This window comes from Cetorhinus maximus, chromosome 7 (assembly GCF_964194155.1).
Source record: "Cetorhinus maximus chromosome 7, sCetMax3.hap1.1, whole genome shotgun sequence".
Classification (NCBI taxonomy): domain Eukaryota; kingdom Metazoa; phylum Chordata; class Chondrichthyes; order Lamniformes; family Cetorhinidae; genus Cetorhinus; species Cetorhinus maximus.
The window spans coordinates 143761282-143782851 of record NC_135885.1 but is presented as its reverse complement, the minus strand read 5'-3'; the positions used below and the strand labels follow the sequence as shown (position 1 = coordinate 143782851).

The window sequence follows — 21570 nt, the reverse complement described above, 5'->3', positions numbered from 1 at the left end:
CTTCAACATTATGTGGTGTTTTTGTTTTAATGAATCATCCAGAGTCTCTCTCTAGTATCTCTCTCTCTCTCATGGCTTCAGATAAGACTGTTCAATTTTACAGCAACTAAACAGACGGAGCCACTTCACACCTGGTGACAAAAATCAATGCTGCATGATTTTTCATGACAAATATTAACAGCTATTTAATGTCAATTGATTCAGCGAATGGTAAGTGATCTAGCAGATTTTCACTGGCATTCCTATCAGATTGAAGCAATTCTAAAATCCCAGTCCCACAGTGATTAAGTTACATTAATACAGATGTACAGACATCGTGAAATACTCACATATACATATTGGTGGGAAAGCAAAGGTCAAGGTAAATGGTCAAATGCTGGAACAGGTATCACAATTTAAGTACCTGGGAAGCATCTTGAGCCATAAAAGAAAATCAGAGCTAGACCAGCAATGATAAAGAATGCATCCTCCAAACATAAGGTCTTTGGAACAGAAATATCGAGACTGTGATTTGGGATATTGTTGCACAGGACTGAAATGTGGACTTTGAGAAAAGTTGACATGCAAAGATTATAAGGTTGTGAATTGTGGTTCAGGAAAGAGGTTGAGTACGTCATCTGGAGAGGACACAAGGGAAATGAAAACGTTCTCAAGATGGTGAAGTAGGAAAGATTTGTTAGTGAATATCATCAAGAAAAGGCAACAAGGTTGGATTGGCCATATTCTAAGGCATGATAACTTGTTGAAGGGAGGTGATTGAAGGAAGGTTAGAGGGATGTGGACCAAGAGAAAAGGGAACGCAATGCTTAGGCAGCTTGAAATTGAAAATTGAAAGAGCAAGACCACGAAATGTTGAGAAACGAGCAGCGGAGCAGCCCTCAGGCAGGTCACCATAACATTTTGCCATGCTTCTCAAATATCTCAGGGCAATTCACAAAATTCACATATTTTGAAAAAGCAGCAGCCATTTTGTGCATAGCCAGATCCCAGAAAAAGTGATAAGTAATAAGTTAATCGTTTTTTTTGGTGACTTTAATTGAAGAAGCTGTAAAGGACACCAAAAAAAAACCAAGGGTATTCTTCAAATAATCCAATGGAATCGCCAATATCCACCTCAACCACTGGAATAGGTGCAAATAGTTTTGGCTAGCATATCCTGAGACATGGCACCTTCAACTTAGCAGCACTCCCTGATTGCACATTCTGTGCCAAGCCTTGGAGTAGAGGTTGAAGCCACAGCATTCAGACTCACTGGAACAGGATTAGGCAATTTGGCCCTTGAGCCTGTTCCGCCATTCAATTAGATCACAATTGACCTGTATCTCATTTCCATCCACTTGCCTTGGCTTCCAATCCCTTAATACCCAACAAAAGCCTATCAATCAGTTTTGGCATTTTCACCTGACCCCAGTTGAGAGAGCTCCAGATTTCCATGTGTGAGAAAATGATTCCTGACATCACCCCTGAATGTTCCAGCTCTAATTTCAAGCTCATGCCACCTCGGTCTGACTCCCCCACCAAAAAAAAACAACTTCTCTCTATTTATCCTGCCAACTCCTTCACTTAGAAGTGAGATGCTACCAAATGAGCCAAACTGACATCAAATCACTTCTAAATACAAAAGTGGGGAAAAAGAGAAGACAAAAAGAAAAGTGTGTAAAGGGAGGGAAGAAAGCTTCTTGGCTTACCCAGTGAATTTTCAATTGCCAAAATCACGGAACAATTACAAGAGGATCACTTTTATTATGAAGTTCAGGGTCATGTGTAGGTGATTCAAAAAGATCAACTATATATTTCATATACTGGTGACATTATAGTCAGTGAGGCAGTAGACTTTAACCATATTCTTTCTGCTGTCGGTTTTTCTAGCGTTCTTCCAAGTGTCAGGTGTGCCTCAGTGGGTGTAGTCTCGCCTCTGAGTCTGAAGGTTGTGGGTTCAAGGCCCAATCCAGAGACTTGAGCACAAAATCCAGACTAACACGGCAATACAGCATTGAGGGAGTGCTGCACTGTGGGAGGTGCCAGCTTTCAGATCAGACCTTAAACCATGGCTTCATCTGCTCTCTCGGATGGGCATAAAAGATCCATCGGCACTATCCCAAAGAAGATCGGGTGAATTCTTCCTGGTTTCCTATCCAACATTTATTCCCCAATCAATATCACAAGACGAGATTAGCTGGTCATTACCATATTGCTTTTTGTGGGCGCTTGCTATGTGCTAACTGGCAGCCACATTTCCTGCATTAGAACAGTGACTACACTTTGAAAGTACTTCTTTGGCTGTAAAGCGCTTTGAGACATCCGGTGTTCTTGAAAGACCCCTATATAAATGCAAGTCATTCTTTTTCCTTCTGTTCCCTTCTCAGAATCAGGATTTCATAGTGTTTATAGTGTTGGTGAAAAACAAGGACTAGCTCAAATTATCACAAAGCAGCACTTTTGCCGAAAACAGTTCTCCCAGTGCAACCTAAAACAGAGATCTGGATGATTTGTAAACAAAAGAAAGGCTTGCATTTCTGTAAACGCCTTTCACAACCTCAGGACATCCCAAAACGCTTTACACCTATGAAGTACTGTTGAAGTGTAGTCACTGTTGTAATGCAGGAAATCTGGTCCAAACAATGTATTGATCAAGAAACAACACCTATTCATTTCTTGAAATACCAGGTCAACACCAATTTTTACAGCAGTTTATAAAAGAATGCAGTTAAAGTAAAAAGTCCAAGGGCAGAAATTTCCCCCCATCGGTGGGGATGGTTGTGCGGGGGCAGGCGGGGGCGGGTGCAAACCCGATCGGCGCCTCCAATCGGGGTCACGCCACAATTTTACGTTGGTGGGCCAATTAAGGCCCGCCCAGCGTGGCACGAGCCCGGAAGTGCTGAGCGCTCCCTGTGTGGGCAGGGGGCGGGGATTCCCTGAGTGGTTCCCCGTGCTGTTTGGCGCATGCGCACCTAAGAGCACAGAGATCTCCAGAGAGGCACGGAGGTACCTCAGGGAGATTTGTTTAACTTATGGAAATTTGAATAAAGGTGGGAAAAAAATTTAAGGACATGTCCCCTCATGTGAAACTGTCACATGAGCTGGGACATGTCCATTACTTATTTCAAAAATTTTTATTTAAATAATAAACACTTCATGAAACCTCATCCTGCCCATGGATGAGGTTTCATGAAAAATGTGAAGGCCGCCTGGGTTGTTCACCTGCCCGACAACCTTAAGGTCGGACGGGCAGCTCAGTTAATTACGTTAATTACTTTCTAACAGGCCTTAATAGGCCTTTGACAGTTCAGCAGGGGTGCAGCCGACTCGGCTGCGCGCCCGTCGAACTGACAATCTAAATGACGCACACCCAACGTCACTGCATGTCATTTTACACGTCAGCAAGCGAGCCCGCTCACCGACCCGAAAATTCTGCCCCAAGTTATCTATTGAAAATCTACTGCAGTAGTAAAACTACTCAGCTGGTTTTGAACTGGTTAATCCAAAAGCTATCATATAAATGTATCAATTTGGAAAGAAAAATGTTATTGTTCCTTCCTGAAAGAGGAAATACCCAGTGCTCAGTATTGAGGAGCTAGTAATAAGACAGTCAATAAGACCACATCTTCTGACATTTTGATATTGGTGCTATATTACTTTTCAATGACACAGCTAGAAACTGTAATCTGTTACTAACTGCAATATTGTGTGCATTTTACAGAGGATGAGGCTCAAGTTGTTTCAGTGATTGAACTGAGTATTGGTTCAATAAATCCTGTTGTCTCTTCACTACTTGACTAATTGTTTTCTGAACATGTCAATCTTATTGACACACATGGGGTTTTTTTCTTTTTGTTGTTATAGTATTTATTGTTAACTTCTTGTTTTTATAGTAAACTGAGCCAGGATTTGGAAAGTTTGACTGAGTATTACATAAACTTCTCCAAATTGGCTCCATGGAACCATTCAAAGTTCTTTGTGCACAGATATGCAGTCTGGACAATGATAGATTGCTCTTGGAAGGAGCGCTGTTCACCAAACACAGAGGCTTTTGCTTGTAAAAATGTGTAAAATGGACTACAGGCATTGGTGTCAATGATTAAATAGGAAGGACAAAGCTACGGGTGTTTCGAAAGACGACAGGAGAAAGATCCTCTGCTCAGTACATCTACTGCTGCAATCCTGATCCATGTCTCTGGAATTGACTATTCGAATACTCTCCTGGCTGGCCTCCCATTTTCACCCTGTGTAAACTTGAGCTCATCAAGAACTCTGCTGCCTGGTATCTTAACACGTACCATGTCCCGTTCATCCATCACTCCTGTGCCCTCTGACCTGAATTGGCTGCCGATCTGACAACACCTCAAATTTAAACTTCTCATCCTTGTTTTCAAATCCCACCACGGCCTCACCCTTTCCTATCTCTATGACCTCCTCCAGCCTTATAACCCTCCGAAATATCTGTGCTCCTCCAATTCTGGCCTCTTGTGCACCCCTGATTTCCTTTGTCCCCTTATTGGTAACTGAGACTTCAGTTGCCTGGACCTCAAGCTCTTGAACTCCCTTCGTAGCCCTCGCTGTCTCTCTCCTCCCTTAGGGCATTCCTTAAAATTTACCACTTTGACCAAGCTTTTGGTCATTTAGTCCAAATATCTCCTTTTGTGGTTCGGTGTCAAATTTTGTCTCATAACCCTCCTGGGGAGAACCTTGGGATACTTTATTATTTACTATAGTGTTTGTGCCGCTATATTGCCTCAACAGAAAATCACACCATAAACAATAACCACTTGAAACACACCCGCACTGTAAACTCACTTTAGCGGAAGCGGTTTGGCAGCGCAATTAATGATGCTGTGAAACACATAGTAAATCTCTCTGACCATGTACACTCTGAAAGTGAGGAGTTTGTTCTTGAACAAGGCTTCAATTTTAGCGTGCCTTTGACCAACATCAAATGGGAAGAGGTGTTTACTGAGTTCAAACCCCTCTACTCCCAGCTATCCAGCCACAAACCAGCGTCCTCTAAAGAAGCTGAATCCTTGAAAGTGTGTCCAGCTGATCTAGTGCATGCATACTGCAGGATTCCAAACGACTTTCACATGCAACGCAAATGTCTAGCGTTGCAAGGTCTCAAGGCCAACCCAGACATACATATCTGTAAACCAGACATAGCGACTGGAATAGTCATACTTAACAAGTGTGACTGTATCAACAAAATGCACGCCATCCTTAATGATGGAACCAAATTTGTATCCATTGGACCTGCCGCTAAGCATGACTGGACAGCTCTGCTCGAAAACAAATTACAAAAATGCTTGTTGGATTGTGTAAGAATAACGAGCTGCAGGGTGATAAATACAATCGGATTCGTCCTTACGGCTGACTGCGTCCACGTATGCATGGGCTGCCCAAAACACACAAAAGTGATGCCCCTTTATGCCCCATCTTATCTATTACTGGTTCTGCACAACATGAATTGGCCAAAACGTTGTGTGAGTTGCGATAACCAGTTCTGAGCAAGTTTTCCACTAACACAGTGAAAGATTTCTTCACCTTTGTGAAGACCATACGGACTTGCATATCGATTGCAATGCTGTGTCTATGTACTCGTTCAACATTGCTAGCCTATTCAACAATGTACCGCTCAAGGAAGCCATAGACATTTGCACCATGTCACAATATCATGGCAATCTAGATGCGCCACCACTTCTGAATCTGAATTCATTGAACTTATGAACTCAGCATCTCATACTGTCGAATTCGGTTTTAACGACACCGTGTACGCCCAAATAGATAATGTTGCCATGGGATCCGCTCTAGGCCCAGCTCTCGCAAATATCTTTGTCGGTTTCCATGAGAAACACATCTTGGATAGAATGACCTACCTCTTGCATATTTCCATTACGTAGATGTTTGATATGTTTGAATCAGCAGCTGCATGTAAGAATTTCCTTACACACCTTAATGGGCTCCATCCTGCACTCAAATTCACCTTTGAAATGAAGCAGTCAAATTAGATCCCATTCCTCGACGTGCTAGTTGAGTTGAGAAATCTGCCAATGGGTTCTCTACTACTGTATACCGCAAACCTACCTTCACTGGTCACTGGGGGAGGTGGTGTTGTAGTGGTATTTTCACCAGACTTGCAATCCAGAGACCCAGGGTAATGCTCTGGGGAACAAAAACAGAAACAGAAATACCTGGAAAACTCAGCAGGTCTGGCAGCATTGGCGGAGAAGAGCACAGTTGACGTTTCGAGTCCTCATGACCCTTCAACAGAACAGTTCTGTTGAAGGGTCATGAGGACTCGAAACGTCAACTGTGCTCTTCTCCGCCAATGCTGCCAGACCTGCTGAGTTTTTCCAGGTATTTCTGTTTCTCTTTTTGTTTTGGATTTCCAGCTTCCACAGTTTTTTTATTTTTAATGCTCTGGGGACCCTGGTTCAAATCCCACCAGGGCAGGTGGTAGAATTTGAATCCAGCAAAAATTTGGAATTAGAAATCTAACAATGACCATGAAACCATTGTCTTTTCTCAGAAAAACCCATCTGGTTCACAAATGTCCTTTAGGGAAGGAAACTTGCTGTTCATACCTGGTCTGGTCTACATGTGAGTCCAGATCCACAGCAATTGGTTGACTCTTAAATGCCCTCTGAAATGGCCTAGTAAGCCACTCAGTTGTATCAAATCACTACAAAGTCTGAAAACAATGAAACCAGACAAATCAACCTAGGCACCGGAAACGACAATGGCAAGCTCAGCCCTGTCAACCCTGCAAAGTCCTCCTTACTTACATCTGGGGGCTAGTGCCAAAATTGGGAGAGCTGTCTCACAAACTAGTCAAGCAACAGCCAGACACAGTCATACTCACTGAATCATACCTTACAATGTCCCAGACACCACCATCACCATCCCTGGGTATGTCCTGTCCCACCGGCAGAGGTGCAAGTCAAAGGCTAGGAAGCCTGTGGCGAGTAATTCATCTCCTGACTTCCCAAAACCTGTCCACCATCTACAAGGCACAAGTCAGGAGTGTGATGGAATACTTTCCACTTTCCTGGATGACTGCAGCTCCAGGAACACTCAAGAAGCTTGACACCATCTAGGACAAAGCAACCCGCTTGACTCGCACCCCATCCATAAACATTCACTCCCTCCATCACTGATGCACAGTAGCAGCAGTGTGTACCATCTACAAGATGCACTGCAGGAACTCACCAAGGCTCCTTAGACTTCCAAACCCATGACCGCTACCATCTAGAAGAACAAGGGCAGCAGGCACATGGGAACAGCACAACATATAACTTCCACTCACCATCCTGACTTGGAAATATATCGGCCGTTCCTACACTGTCGCTGGGTCAAAATCCTGGAACTCCCTCCCTAACAGCACTGTGGATATACCTACACCACATGGACTGCAGCAGTTCAAGAAGGCAGCTCACCACCGCCTTCTCAAGGGCAATTAGGGATGGGCAACAAATGTTGGCATAACCAACGGTGCCCACATCCCATGAATGAACAATAAAAATATGCTTTGGGATTTCTATAGCTCCTTGCACGATAAGATTGACCTTATCAGCAACCTCGTAAATAGGGCCCGAGCCATTTGCTCACCATGTAAGCTTGATATTGAAATAGGGGTATCAAAGCCATCCTGAAGGATACAGGCTATCCTGATCAGATCATTGCTCGCTCTATATCATGCAAACTCATGATTGGGCCGAAGGCTGCCACTTTCAGTCCTGAAAAGTGCCCAGTCTACCTCAGATTACCCTGGAAGTAAGGTGTCTCAAAAATTTAAGCAACAGGTGAAGCTAATCGCTTCACACTGCTACTACGCAGTAGCAACACGAGTGGTATTCTACACTAATGGGATGCTGCCGTCAAGCCAAAAAGATGTTCTGTGTATCATAAAAATGAGTAATGTGCTGTATGAATTTCAGTGCCGGTGTGATGCCAGGTATGTGAGCCATACGTCTCAATGACTGATCGTATTGAACAACCAGCAACGTACTGGCCGCACCCAACGAGTCTGTGCTTGCAAAGCTCAAAACATAGTGCCTAACAACAGATGTGATTACCGTTTGGACAGCATCTGTTAAACAATCCTGATTGTGCTAAGAATTATACCAATTTAAGATTATCAGTTAGGCTCACAGCATGGCTCACTTACATGTGGTAGAAGCTACATATATTCACACACAGAGCCCTGTCCCTTGCACACAGAGGAGCATGTCCACGCATTGCGCCTTTTTCAACTAAACAAAAGCTTGGGGGACAGCCATTCCCTGGTTCATATTCCATGGCAATGCCTTGACCAATCAGAGTCGACCTGCCTGGTTTCAATTTCAACAAAAACTTGGCAGTTAACTGTTCCCTGGTGCATTCTCCATGCAACGCTTCTACCAATCAGAATCCACTTGCCAACCAATCAAGCATTCTCTTCTCATGCAGTATAAATTGTTGTTCTCTTACAATTGGTTTTCTTGCATTTCTGTCCTGAAGAGTGTGAACAGTGCATGACAAAAAGCTTCAGCAGCATGTCTCTTTTTTCAGCAATACTCAAGTTCTCACTAGCAAATGACACTTTATATTTTACCATGTTAAAGCTGCTATATAAATACACTTTCCAAATTGCCTCCTGAAGTACTTAAAAGTGTGAATGGCTGACTGTAACTACATGAAGCCTACATCAGTTGCTGGCACTGTTAACACCTACAGGAGACAGTGTAGACTTTGAGCAGCTGATACATTTAATGTAAGATCACGTCAATCTCTGGTTGCCTCTGAGGAACGTCAGAGGAAGATCTTTAACGCAGAGGTAGATAGATTTTTGGTAAAGCAAGGGGGTGAAAGGTTATCAGGGGTAGGTAGGAATGTGAGGTTAAAATCAGATCAGCCATGATCTTATTGAATGGCGGAGAAGGCTCAAGGGCCGAACTGCCTACTCCTGCTCCTATTTCGTATGTTCAAATGTAATCGCTTGAATAACCAGGTTTGAAATATTCAATGAAAGTCTGGCCCTGGGGTTTTCAGAAAACTCATCTCTACACCCAAGCACTACAAATGCTAAAAATATTCAGTTTATTTTTTGAATTCTGAGGGCGAGCAAAGACTTGAGGATGACACAACAACAGAATAAACAATTGCGAGAAATTTCAGAATATATCCACACACTTAATCATCATATTGAACATGGTTTGGAACGCCAATAAAAAACAGAAAATGCTGGAAATACTCAACAGGTCAGGCAGCATCTGTGGAGAGGGAAACGGAGTTAACATTTCAGGTCGATGACCGTTCTCCTCACAGATGCTGCTGATTATTTCCAGCATTTTCTATTTTTAGATCAGATTTCCAGCATCTGCGGTATTATACTTTTGGTTTGGAAAACCAATCCTTGGCTCAGGACCCAAAGCCGTAATTTGATACTCAACTGAGTGGAAATCAAATTGCCTTTTTGTTAATCTAACTCATGATCACAGATCATTTGTATAAAGGTGAAACTATGAATTACTGAATGAGCTATGAAAAACATAAACTGAAGGCGAGCATAATCACTTCACCGGATCTCAGTTACATCTGTCCATTGCCTGAAATATTTCCAAAGACAACCTTTGCAATCTATCCTCTGTCAAAACACTCACTTCCCACTCCTTAAAGCGCTTGCTGCAAACATTAAAAAGTACAAACTGTTTTTTGCCCTATATTTAATTTTCCATAAATTAGAATGTTTTAAAAGATAAACTCTGGAATTTTAGCACAATTTAAGCAAGTACTTACATTTGTAAAAAAACAAAAGGCCAAATTTCTAACATACAATGAGATATCTAGTGAGCCAAAGAAACATCCCACGTAAAAACTTCAAAGTTAATTCAGTAGCCCATCTAAATACAGTGCTATACAAGTCACGAGAAAGAATAGGCCCTAAGCTAATTGGAGTTCAGCACACAAATCACCTCTTCTTAATTGGTTTGAGATTTTCATAACATATTGTTTTAAATAAGGCTTGGTAAGAAATAGTCATTTCATTTGGCTTAATTACTATGTTTTCATGCTGTTTCCCTCCCTTTCAGGATATGCCAGGTTTCCACTAGTTACCTCGAATTACATAATTGTCTAGTGCCTCTTGCATTCTCTGTAACGCTTCTGCACGGGTCGCTCCAAACGTAACCAACTGAAATAGAAGAGTACAAATGGGTCTAAATAAGCTGAAGGTACGTGTTGTTAGTAAGGAACCAAAAGTTGAACAAAGTTATCTAACTATAAGTTACTCTATTTATACTTTGCATATTTGGAAAGGTCCAGTTTATCTACCTCCTGTTCTACTTAAGAACCTTGAGACAAAGCAATGCATTGACATTGAGTATGGCATTGTATACATACTTTTAAAATGGTTTTATGTTGTGTCAGTGTCACTGTCAGCCCCAGCTCAGTGGTAATTCTGGACTGGATTATACAGGGCGCCACAGTCCTCAGGAGTCTCCTTGAGTGCCAAGCTGGCAGGTGCTGGTGAGAGGGGTGGGTGGAACAGCCGGGGAGAAGGGGAACTTGGAGGGAAATTACACATTTGGGTGTTCCTCTGATGAGCCCTTGAGGCCCGTTAAGGAGACACCCCCTTCTCCCTGCCCGCCACCAGCCCACACTGGGTAAACGGTCAGGCTGGGCACTTGGTGTGGGCCTCTTTCACCGCTGGTTAAATCCCAGCATGGCAGGATGAGGCTCTTAAGTGGGAATTAATTACCCACTTGAGAGGCTGAATTGAACCGCTGGCAAGCACCTTGCTGGAGGCAGGGACAAGCAGGTAGGCAGCAGGCAGGCTGCCCACTGGATTTTACGTGCCCTCCCGCCTTCCAACCCACCGACGGGAGAGGGTAAATCCAGCCCTTTGACTCAGAGGTTTGTGGGTTCAAGTCCCATTTCAGAAATTTAAGGACAAAATATTGGCTAACACTCCTAGTGCAGCACTGAGGAGACCTTAAACCTAGGCGCCGTCTGCCCTCTCAGATTCACATACAAGATCGCACGGCATTATTTCAAGAATGGCAGGGGCGTTCTTCCCAGTTTCCTGGGAATACAGGTCCCTCAACTAACAACACTAAAACAGATTATCCAGTCAGTGTCTCACTGTTGCTTATGGGAGCTTGCTGTGCATAAATTGGCTGCTGTGAATCCTGCATTACAACAATGACTACAATCCAAAAATACTTCATTGGTTGTAAAACACTTTGAGGCATCATGAGGTTGATAATATAAACCCAAGTCTACCTTTTTAAAGATGAAAAGTGTTGTGCATGTAGATCCCATAATAGCTAGTCCGGATTAATAACAACTGCCACATCCAACAATGATCACGTCCAATGTGTCATTAATGTTGTGCTGAGTCAAGTAAATGACCAGAGGGAGGAACAACCAGTTGATTTAGTTGAATCACAAGTCATTATCGCACAAAACGGCTCAATCAAAAATTGAAAAAAAATCTTTAAATGTCATCTGAGCACTGCACCAACTACAACCATATTTACACAGAACTGCACTTAATATGACCCAGTGACAGCACTCTGGACTCTAAACCCAGGCCCTGTGTGCCCTCGCAGATGGATATAAAGTGCCCCATGGCACTAGTTCTAAACAATATTTGTCCCTCAAACAACATTGATAAAACAGATTATCTGAGCCATTATCACATTGTTGCATGTGGGAAACCACTGAGTTGACCACCAAGGCGCCAACCATCGTCTCACAAGACAGGAAGCTGCCAAAGGAAAGAGAATCTGTTTGTGGGAGCTTGCTGTGCACAAACTGGGCCGCTACACTTCCTGCATCACAACAATGACTACACTTCAAAAGTAGTTGTCTACTGCATTTGCTGCTCCCAATGCAGTCTCCTCTACATTGGAGAGACCAAACGCAGACTGGGTGACCGCTTTGTGGAACAGCTTCGGTCTGTCCACAAGCATGACCCAGACCTCCCTGTCACTTGCCATTTCAACACTCCACCCTGCTCTCATGCCCACATGTCCGTCCTTGGTCTGCTGCAATGTTCCAGTGAAGCTCAACGCAAACTGAAGGAACAGCACCTCATCTTCCGACTAGGCACTTTACAGCCTTCTGGACTTAATATTGAGTTCAACAACTTCAGATCATGAACTCTCTCCTCCATCCCCACCCCCTTTCCGATCCCCCCTTTTCCAATAATTTATAATTTTTAAAAATATATATTTTTCTTTTCCCACCCATTTCCATTATTTTTAAATGTATTTCCTTTCCATTGTTTTATCTCTACCTTATAGCCTATTTCGATCCCTTCCCCCCCACCCCACCCCCACTAGGGCTATCTGTCACTTGCTCGTCCTGCTTTCTACCTTTAATGTCATCACTAGCACATTCCTCAGCTAATATCACCACCGTCAACACCGCTTTGTCCTTTTGTCTATGACATCTTTGGCAATCCCTTCTTTCCCTCCACCTATCACTGGCCCTCTATCCAGCTCTACCTATCCCACCCCCCTCAACCAGCTTATATTTCACCTAATTTCTATATTTCTTAGTTCTGTTGAAGAGTCATACGGACTCGAAACATTAACTGTATTCCTCTCCGCAGATGCTGTCAGACCTGCTTAGTTTTTCCAGCTATTTTTGTTTTTGTTTCAGATTTCCAGCATCCGCAATATTTTGCTTTTATCAAAATTATTTCCTTGGCTGCAGAGTGCTTTGGAGCGTCCTGAGGTCATGAAAGGTGAAATATAAATAAGTCTTTTCTTTGCACATTTACTGTACATTCTGACCACATACCTTTAGTGTGTTACAGCCAGCCAGTTACAGAACTACCCTATTGTTGCAATGGCCCTACAAGTATATAACATGGCCATGAATCCACAAAGAGGAATGCCATTATGGTGACATAACAGGAAGAAGCTCTTGCTCCCCAAATGTTACCTCAGTGGTGCACAAACCGAATAATCCAAAATAGAGAGGCTGAAGCCCAGGGAATTTCTTTCTAAGATTCAGCCTAATGTTGCCTTATTCAATTTTGTCACAGTACATGAGGGGTTAAAACAAACGTTATTCAAAATTCATAATCCACCTTACCTTGATATAACTGTTTGAAACAGCTGATTTGTCTGAAATTTACCTTGACGTCTGAGCAAGTGAAAACACTCTCTAGAGTGCACAACAGCCAAGACTCACTGAGCAAAGTCATATGAAATACTGAAGCTAAAAATATCTAGAGTCTGAGAGCGAAAGAGGAACAGTTACAGACACCATATTAATTGCAATCATACCACCAAATGGTATTTCTATAATTAATCTTTGAAAGAGTCGACGCAGGCTCGATGGGCTGAACTGCTTCTTTCTCTGCTGGACTGGACTATTATATCATTCTGATTGTCACACGTACTGTGATTTCTGATCTTTCATTTAATTTCAAGCACAGGCCAGGGATATCACCTGGGAGACAGGATTATAAAAGCAGAATCGCTTTTAACTGCTGTGTGCATTACTTTACAATTCATCAGATTGCTACATAAGAGTCAAGTCGCTTGGTGTGGTTTTGGTCAGGGTAACAGACAGTAACAAATGCCTTGCAAAAGGGCTGCGTCTGCTGCCAACACTGTGCATTCGCAGTTGTATTATTTTACTCCTTGACGTCATTGCAACAACACAGTGAACTTAATTGCACTGGTCAATATAGCTACAAAATGCTTTTCTTAGAAATGTGTTGGCAAGCTTGTTTGAAAGATAATTTGAATCATCGTATCTGCCACATCCATGGGACACTTGAATTAAGAAGGCTTGATATTTTCAATTTAGTTTTGAATGACTTTGTCTAGCCAATCTCTGCAGAAAACATAATGAAGAGCAGTCAGGTAATTCTCTCATTTGGATATCAAAGCACGCATACATAGATGTGTTTTGGTGACCATCTTGCATTGACAGGAGACACAGTGCTGTAAAAGGCACCCCACAATTCCTTAACCAAATTTATACATTTTTAGAAGAATACACAAGTAATAATGTACTAACTTTTGATATCATAGGATCGTAATAAATACTGATGTCACTTCCTTCTTGAATGCCACTGTCAATTCGAACCTAGTGAAGAAAAACAACTTCAGACTTGAGGCACATGCTCAAAAGTTTGCCACAAAGTTTTACAGTACTTACATATCAATTAGAAAAGTACATAATACATTATCAATTCACATAATACAAATTATTTGTAGGCAGACCTTTACTAGAAGCTCTTAGACTGTTGAGCATTTGAAGTGTTTTTATTAATTCAGCACCATACACTACATATCTTGCAATATTCCCATAATACCTTCACTCTAACAGTACAACAGTTATTCATGTAATTCCCCCAGAGAGATGACTGTTTACACAGCTTTCTTCCATAATCTACTAGACATCTAGCCCACAGTCCCATTAAACAGTATTGCCATAGTATATAGCACAGGAGTTTGGTTTATCAAAAAGAAAGTTAACACGTTGGAAATTCTGGTTTCCTTCACTGTTTGACTTCATTAACGTTATAGCTATGAAACAGTTTTAAAATTAGCAGTTCCTGGGGCATAAGTATTTATTAAATTGCTCACGTCAAGATACGGCCTTCAAAGTATTTAAAAACTAATCAAAAAATTCAAGACAGATAGAATCATCCCAGGGATCTCCAGAACAAAAAGTAAGTCTAAGCTGCTGGAACAGCAGGGCTCTGAGAAACAACACTGCGACAAAATAAACCCAAGAAAGCACTCATAGATCTTCACCAGGGGAAGAAACCTTCATAATAAACAGCAGCAGCACATCTGTTTGCAACGAGGCAGATACAAGATGGTCACTCAGATGCCTGCTCCAATTTTTAATATTTTAATTTAGGTGATTATGCAGGGGGATTAAAATGTAGATTTTCTGGTCTGCTGCAGTCAGAGCCTGCTACAAAGACATCTTTATTTTCAATGCAGTGAGCAGCACAAGTGACTGAAGCTAGTTCAGAGAACATGTAGGCTGGTTTCAAATCAGCTTAACTTGCTTATCTAGCGTTTTCCCACCTCGGTTTCAGTTTCTAGCGTTTGCCATTTGTTATTTATGAGCAGACGGACAATGGTGTACAGGAAAGGCCCTCTAGTCCATCCAGCTTTCCCCGCTCAATTATGTCACCCAGTGTATCACAAACACTCCATCCCACTCAAAGGCCATGTAATAGCCATTCAAAGTAATGCAAGGTTGAAGACAGGTTGGTTTCAGAACCGAATGCTCACTACCTAAGGTTTTCAAATCACAGCCACACACTCCCAGTCCCAACTTCAATTAATAATCAGAATGTGCCTGTTCTCATTGCTCCAATTTCCATGCTTAGATGGAAGAAGGCTGCAGGATGAAAGGCAGATGCATTTTTCGAAACGTGAATGCAAAATATTGGCAAAGTCAGTGCTACTGTGCAAAAGTACATCGTCCATTTTCATAGCCCATGGCTAAGGGCTTCCAGTTCAATTGATAGCCCCTATCAAACACTCCCAGGACAGGTACAGCATAGGGTTAGATACAGAATAAAGCTCCCTCTACGCTGTCCCCATCAAACACTCCCAGGATAGATACAGCACAGGGTTAGATATAGAATAAAGCTCCCTCTACGCTGTCCCCATCAAACACTCCCAGGACAGGTACAGCACAGGGTTAGATATTGAATAAAGCTTCCTCTACACTGTCCCTATCAAACACTCCCAGACAGGTACAGCACAGGGTTAGATACAGAATTAAGCTCCCTCTACACTGTCCCATCAAACATTCCCTGGGCAGGTACAGCATGGGTTAGATACAGAGTAAAGCTCCGTCTACAATGTTCAAATGATAAAACATCACTGGGGAGAGCAGATTATATTTAAAAATTTGCTGAGTTTGATCTTTGTAACAAATGCAAATATATATTTTCCTGTAAAAAAGTGTAAAATCATTAACCAAAATATCGAACATAAACTCCTGAGACTAAGTTGGAAAGGAGAAATGGGTAACTAGTAAAAAGGGTATTGGGCCTTGGTTCATGCACCAATCCCCCATTTATAAAATTATTCCCAAGGGGAAATCGGTTCCGACTTACGGCGTTTCAATTTACAACGTGGTTTTCAGGAGCCAATTGTGTCGTAAGCCCAAGGACTGCCTGCAGTTCATACCAGCTGAAAACAATGTATCAAACAGGTAGTTGCTTATATCATAAGAAATAGGAGCAGGTGTAGGTCATTTGGCCCCCTCAGGCCTGCTCCACCATTCAGCACAATCATGCCTGACCAGCTCCACCTTCCCGCATCAACCCCATTTCCTTTAATTCTCTCAGTACCCAAAAAATCTATTGACTTCAGTCTTGAATATGCTCAATGACTGAACATCCAAGGCTCTGAGGTAGAGATTTCCAAAGGTTCACAAACTTTTGGGGGAAGACTTATCTCATCTCAATCCTAACTGGTTGACCCCTTATTCTGAGACTGTGACCCTGTGTTCTCAATTCCCCAATCAGGGGCCTCTACTCTCTGGAGTTTAGAAGAATGAGAACTGAAACACAGATAATGAAGGGGCTTGACAGGGTAGACTCTAAGACGTTGTTTCCCCCACCTGGGGAATTTAGAAGATGGGGGCAAGTCTCAGGATAAGGGGTCAGCCATTCAGGACTGAGGTGAGGAGAAATATCTTCATTCAGAGGGGGTGAGTCTTTGGAATTCTCTACCCCAGAGGTTTGTGGATCCTCAGTCATTGAGTATATTCAAAGCTGTGTTATGGACAGAAGAGAGATAGAAAAACTATACTTACTTCCTCTCATCAACTGTCCATAAACAGAAGGTGTTTTGAACCATTTTTAAAGTATGCTGTGGCATGGTTTCCCAAACCCTCAGTTTGTGTAGTCCAATTTTCTAATAACTAGCAGCAAACTCGCATTATGATTAACTTAACCACAGAAATTAATATTAGTTCACATGATGTCCAGAGTCCGTGAAGTCAAAATACAGAGGATGTTTCCTTCGTGGTGGGGTTCAGTTCTGATGAGTTTCTGGTTGAAGACGACAACATGAAAATCCTTGAAATGAATAATGCTGCAGCACCATTGGCTTTCTGTGCTTAGACCACTTGGCAGGCATCGATCAGAGACTTTTAAAATCTTTTTTGGTTCAGCTGAAAGTCCTTTTTTTTAAAAAAAATTGGCAAAACAATAAAGTTCTGGATTTCTTTTCATGTCATATGGACCCAACAACTGTGACAGATAGATTTTTGCTCTCTCAGGGAATCAAAAGATATGGGAAGTGGGCGGGAAAGTGGACTGAAGGCAGAAGATCAGTCATGATCGTACTGAATGACACAGCAGACTTAACGGCCGTATGTTCTACTCCTGTTCCCATTTCTTGGGTTCTTATGATTCTCAACATTCACCCTTTCAAGCTTCATAAGAATTTTATATTTCAATGAGATCATCTCTCATTGTTCTAAACCCTGGGGAATACAGACCTGGCCTACTCAATCCCTCCTCATAAGACAATTCTTTTATCCCAGGAACCAGTCTAGTGAACCTTTGTTGCACTCCCTCTAAAAGCAAGTATGTCCTTCCGCGGGCAAGGAGGCAAAACTTAAAACAACATTTAAAACATTGTATTAAAAAGGTATAAAAGGATATGAGAGAGTAAATATGGGTATATGGAGTTAGGTCACAAATCAGCCATGATCTCATTCAACGGCTAAACAGGCTCGAGGGGCTGAACGTCTCCTCTTGTTCCTATGTTTCTGAAGAGCCAGTCGCATTTATTAGCCAAAAAGGAATAGCCGTTTGGATTAATGTCAATTTTAAACTTCTAGTTTTCATGTCTTAAGCCATCTGTTTATTTTTCAGAAGAAACGGCTGTTCTTAAACACGAACAACAAGCAATCACATCAGCCACTGGCACAGAATCGGCCAAATTCAACAAGGTTAGGGCTGCAGCAATGGTTAGTGTCGAAGCTGGGCAGATACTGCACACAGTTAAGTTCAAATTAGCTTTTTTTCTTTTTGTGTCATAGCCACCATTTTTTTTTTATTCATTCATGGGATGTGGGCATTGCTGACACAGACAGCTTTTATTTCCCATCACTAAATGCCCCTGCGAAAGATGGTGAGACACCTTCTTGAATACAACAGAATGACTTGCTCGGCCATTTCAGGGGGCAGTTAAGAGTCAAGCACATTGCTGCGGGTCTGGAGTCACATGTAGGCCAGACTATGGGCAGAATTTAGCCCTCGATGGGCAGGCGGGCAGCCAACCCCCGCCACAGAAATGGGGCCCGCCGCCATTTTGAGTGGGTGGGCCAATTAAGGCCCACCCAGCAGCCTGCCTGACAGGAAGCGCTATTGCGCTGTGCGCTTTCTGTGCGGGGGGGCGGGGGGGGGGGATTCCCCATCTGTCAAAGTGCGCTCTGCTCCCTGAGGCAAAGTGCAGTCTGAGGGAGATTCGTGAGAGGTAAGTAAAGTCTAAAAATAGAAAAATATTAAAATTATTAACATGTCCCCCTCATGTGACAATGTCACACGAGATGGGACATGTTAATTATAAACACTTAAAATTTATTAAATGTTTAAAAAACGGACATGAAACTTCATCCTGCCAGTGGATGAGGTTTCATGAATAATCTGGAGCCCGCTGGGGCTCCTGGCTTCCCCGCCAGCCTTAAGCTTGGACGGGCGGGTCTTTAATTATCTTAACTAGCCTGTCAATGGCCTCAATTGGCCATTGACAGGTCGGCGGGCAGACAGCTGATTTCGCTGTCCACCTGCCTTCCTAAAAATTTAAAGGGACCGGGATGACGTCAGGGATTCCTCCTGACATCATCCCGCGTCATTTTCCCCTCGGCGAGCGGGCCCCGCCCCCAAATCGCCGAGGGGGAAATCCTGCCCTATGTAGGTAAGGATGGCAGATTTTCTTCCCTAAAGGAAAATAGTGAACTAGATGGGTTTTTCCGATAATTTAGTAGCTTCATGGTCGCCATTACTGAGGCTAGCTTTTTATTTCAGATGTATTTAATTAATTGAATTTAAATTCCCCAGCTGATATGGTGGGATTTGAACTCATCTCCCCAGATTATTAGGCTGTCTTCCGGATTACCAGTAATAAAATCCCGATATTACTGTACCTGGTGATATAGACAACTCCGGGTGATAAAAAGCAGCATCGAAACAGATTCAAATAATAAAAATAATTTAATTGCTAGTGGTTAAACACCGGTTTGGCGTTTTTGCTGTCAGGTTAATATGTACACAATAAATCAGCAACAACAACATTCTTGTTACTTGATGCTGCCATGTTATGCCAGGCATCACATGCAGCAACAACAAATTGCATTTATATAGTGCCTTTAACAGGCATTTCACAGATACTTAATCAGACAAAATTTGACGCCGAGTCACGTAAGGAGATATTAGGACATATAACCAAAAACTTGGTCAACGGGTTAAGTTTTAAGCAGGTGCTTAAAGGAGAACAGAGAGATTTGAAAACAAAGATGGGAATTTTAAAATCAAGATATTGCAGTTTCAGGACGTCAGCAAGCAAATGGATGATCAGAGCTTAGTGCTGTGATGACCTTTGACCCGGAAATAATACAGGAAGCAGGCTAACCAACTGCCCTTCTTTCACTGTGCCACATCCCTCGAGGGATGCCTTTTCTCCCTTATTTCTAGGACATCCTGTAGAAGGCTGCTTGGAAGTCTCCTCTTGCCATTGACTCTTTGCTTATTTTTTGATTTGCACTGTGGCCGTTGGCCACCATGGGAAGTTATGGTCACCAGCACTCCCCAACCCTGTTCCACAGTCAAAGTGTTCCTTATTTTATTCCAAAAGAGTTGGTCATCCTGACAGTAAGGAAAATTTGTAATTTCTTTATAAAGTCTGTGGAATCTGTAATTGTTTTTAAGGATGTTTGAAAAGGGCTTTTGTAAAGGGATCAATCATAATTTTCTAGGATAATATGAAACGCTGGGCCATGTGACCTGGTGACCCTTTAGCAGTACCAACAGGATGGAAGTTAAGAAAGAAGCCGTGTGGCCAGACACAAAGGAGAGCTTCAAAAACAACGGAGAGCTGGAAGCTGAGGAGCTGGAGAATGAAGGTGATCAGCGCACAGGTGCAGACACAAAGAGAAAGCAGACAGAGGCAGAAAGAGGAACCCAGAATTCTTGTGAGGAGAAGAAGCAAATCACTCTCAGGAAGAGGTCCGTCATGAAGACATATTAATGTGTATAGTGTTACTGGAAATTATTTTTAAATTGGACTTGTAATATGGTCTGTCATGAAGACATATTAATGTGTATAATGTTACTGGAAATTATTTTTAAACTGGACTTGTAGTAGGGTCCATGTCTGTGTGTGGCTTTAATTAGATTAAAGCCAGCTAGTCTGGGTGCTTTGATGTATAGTAGTTTGAGATGTTAATTAGATAAATGCAAGGCTAGAAGGTAAAGAGTATATTTGCATTTGTTGAATAAACCATTCAAAAGAAGGGGGTAAAATCTTGCACCTAGCTAGGAGACACCAAACAATGTGTTTATATTACTAATAAAATTGATGCTATGAAAGGGGTTTTATTGTTAGAAGAGGTGGGGTTCAAAGACCTAGTGATACAATGAGAATTTACATTCAAAGGGAAGGCTAGGTATAAACAGAAAGGAGTTTTGTATGTGCAGGTCAGAGGCATATAAGATCTAAGCAGCCTATAAGCCCTACAACAGTGTCTGCAAAGGAACCAAATTACAAGGTACCTCATTTTAAATTTGTAAGATCAAATGTGCTTTGCCTGGTGTCTGTTTAAAGTCAATGAGTTATTGTCTTTTGGTGAAGATTTACCATGGAGTGATTAATTTGGGGATTTGTTTAAAAGTTATTATGGTAGTAATTTGTAGACATGTGCATGTTTTAATTTCTTGTTAAGTTAATAAATGTTTAATTTAGTCTATATATAAAAAACCTCTTGAGGCTTGGTGATTTCATTTCTGAATTCAGAGCTGCATCTCAAACATGCCAATTGGAAATATAGGTTATGACAGTTGCTCAAGTTTATCCCTGGGATTTAAACAATGCAGCCTTTACCAATTGTTGTGACATAACAGGTCAGTTTTTCTGTTTAACAGAAAAGGGCTCAGGAGCCACTGGAGGTACTATGCGAGCTGGCTATAAAGGTCTAAAACCTCAAAAGCTGTGTGAATAGCTCAGGGATGTCGAAGAGCTGGGTATTTTCCCACAAGAGGCCAAACCATAAACCGGGGTGTTATTGGTTGGTCAGTTGAAAAGGAACAATGGAAAGCTACACCATCAGAGCTGTTGTGTCTGGGTGTGGGTGTAGGGGTGGGTGGGGGGGGTTCATAGAAGTTCTAACCACTAGAAATAAGGCAAACTCATAGAAGTGTGCCTTGCTGATGATAATAGCACTCACCCATGAAACTCGGGTGTGAAAGCTGTGGCAGATAGGACTTCTGAGCTCCCCTGTGTGTACAGCATAATGTGGAACTGTGTAGCTACGTAATGCCATACCTGAAGGGGAATGCTTGTGGTTGTATAAGACGTATCTTTGTCATATCGA

At 42.2% G+C, this 21570-nt stretch overlaps 1 protein-coding gene across 3 annotated transcripts in view; it reads right to left on the bottom strand.

The window, feature by feature from the left end:
* The window catches only part of pcca (propionyl-CoA carboxylase subunit alpha), a 343070-nt gene that overhangs the window by 172044 nt on the left and 149456 nt on the right, over window positions 1-21570 (bottom strand). For all 3 annotated transcript variants that reach the window (XM_078546056.1, XM_078546057.1, XM_078546058.1), the window contains 2 exons: window positions 14011-14079; window positions 10084-10159 (listed from right to left, as the gene is read on the bottom strand). In XM_078546056.1, coding sequence (XP_078402182.1) covers window positions 10084-10159; window positions 14011-14079 — 145 coding nt within the window. The remainder of the gene's footprint in view (window positions 1-10083; window positions 10160-14010; window positions 14080-21570) is intronic.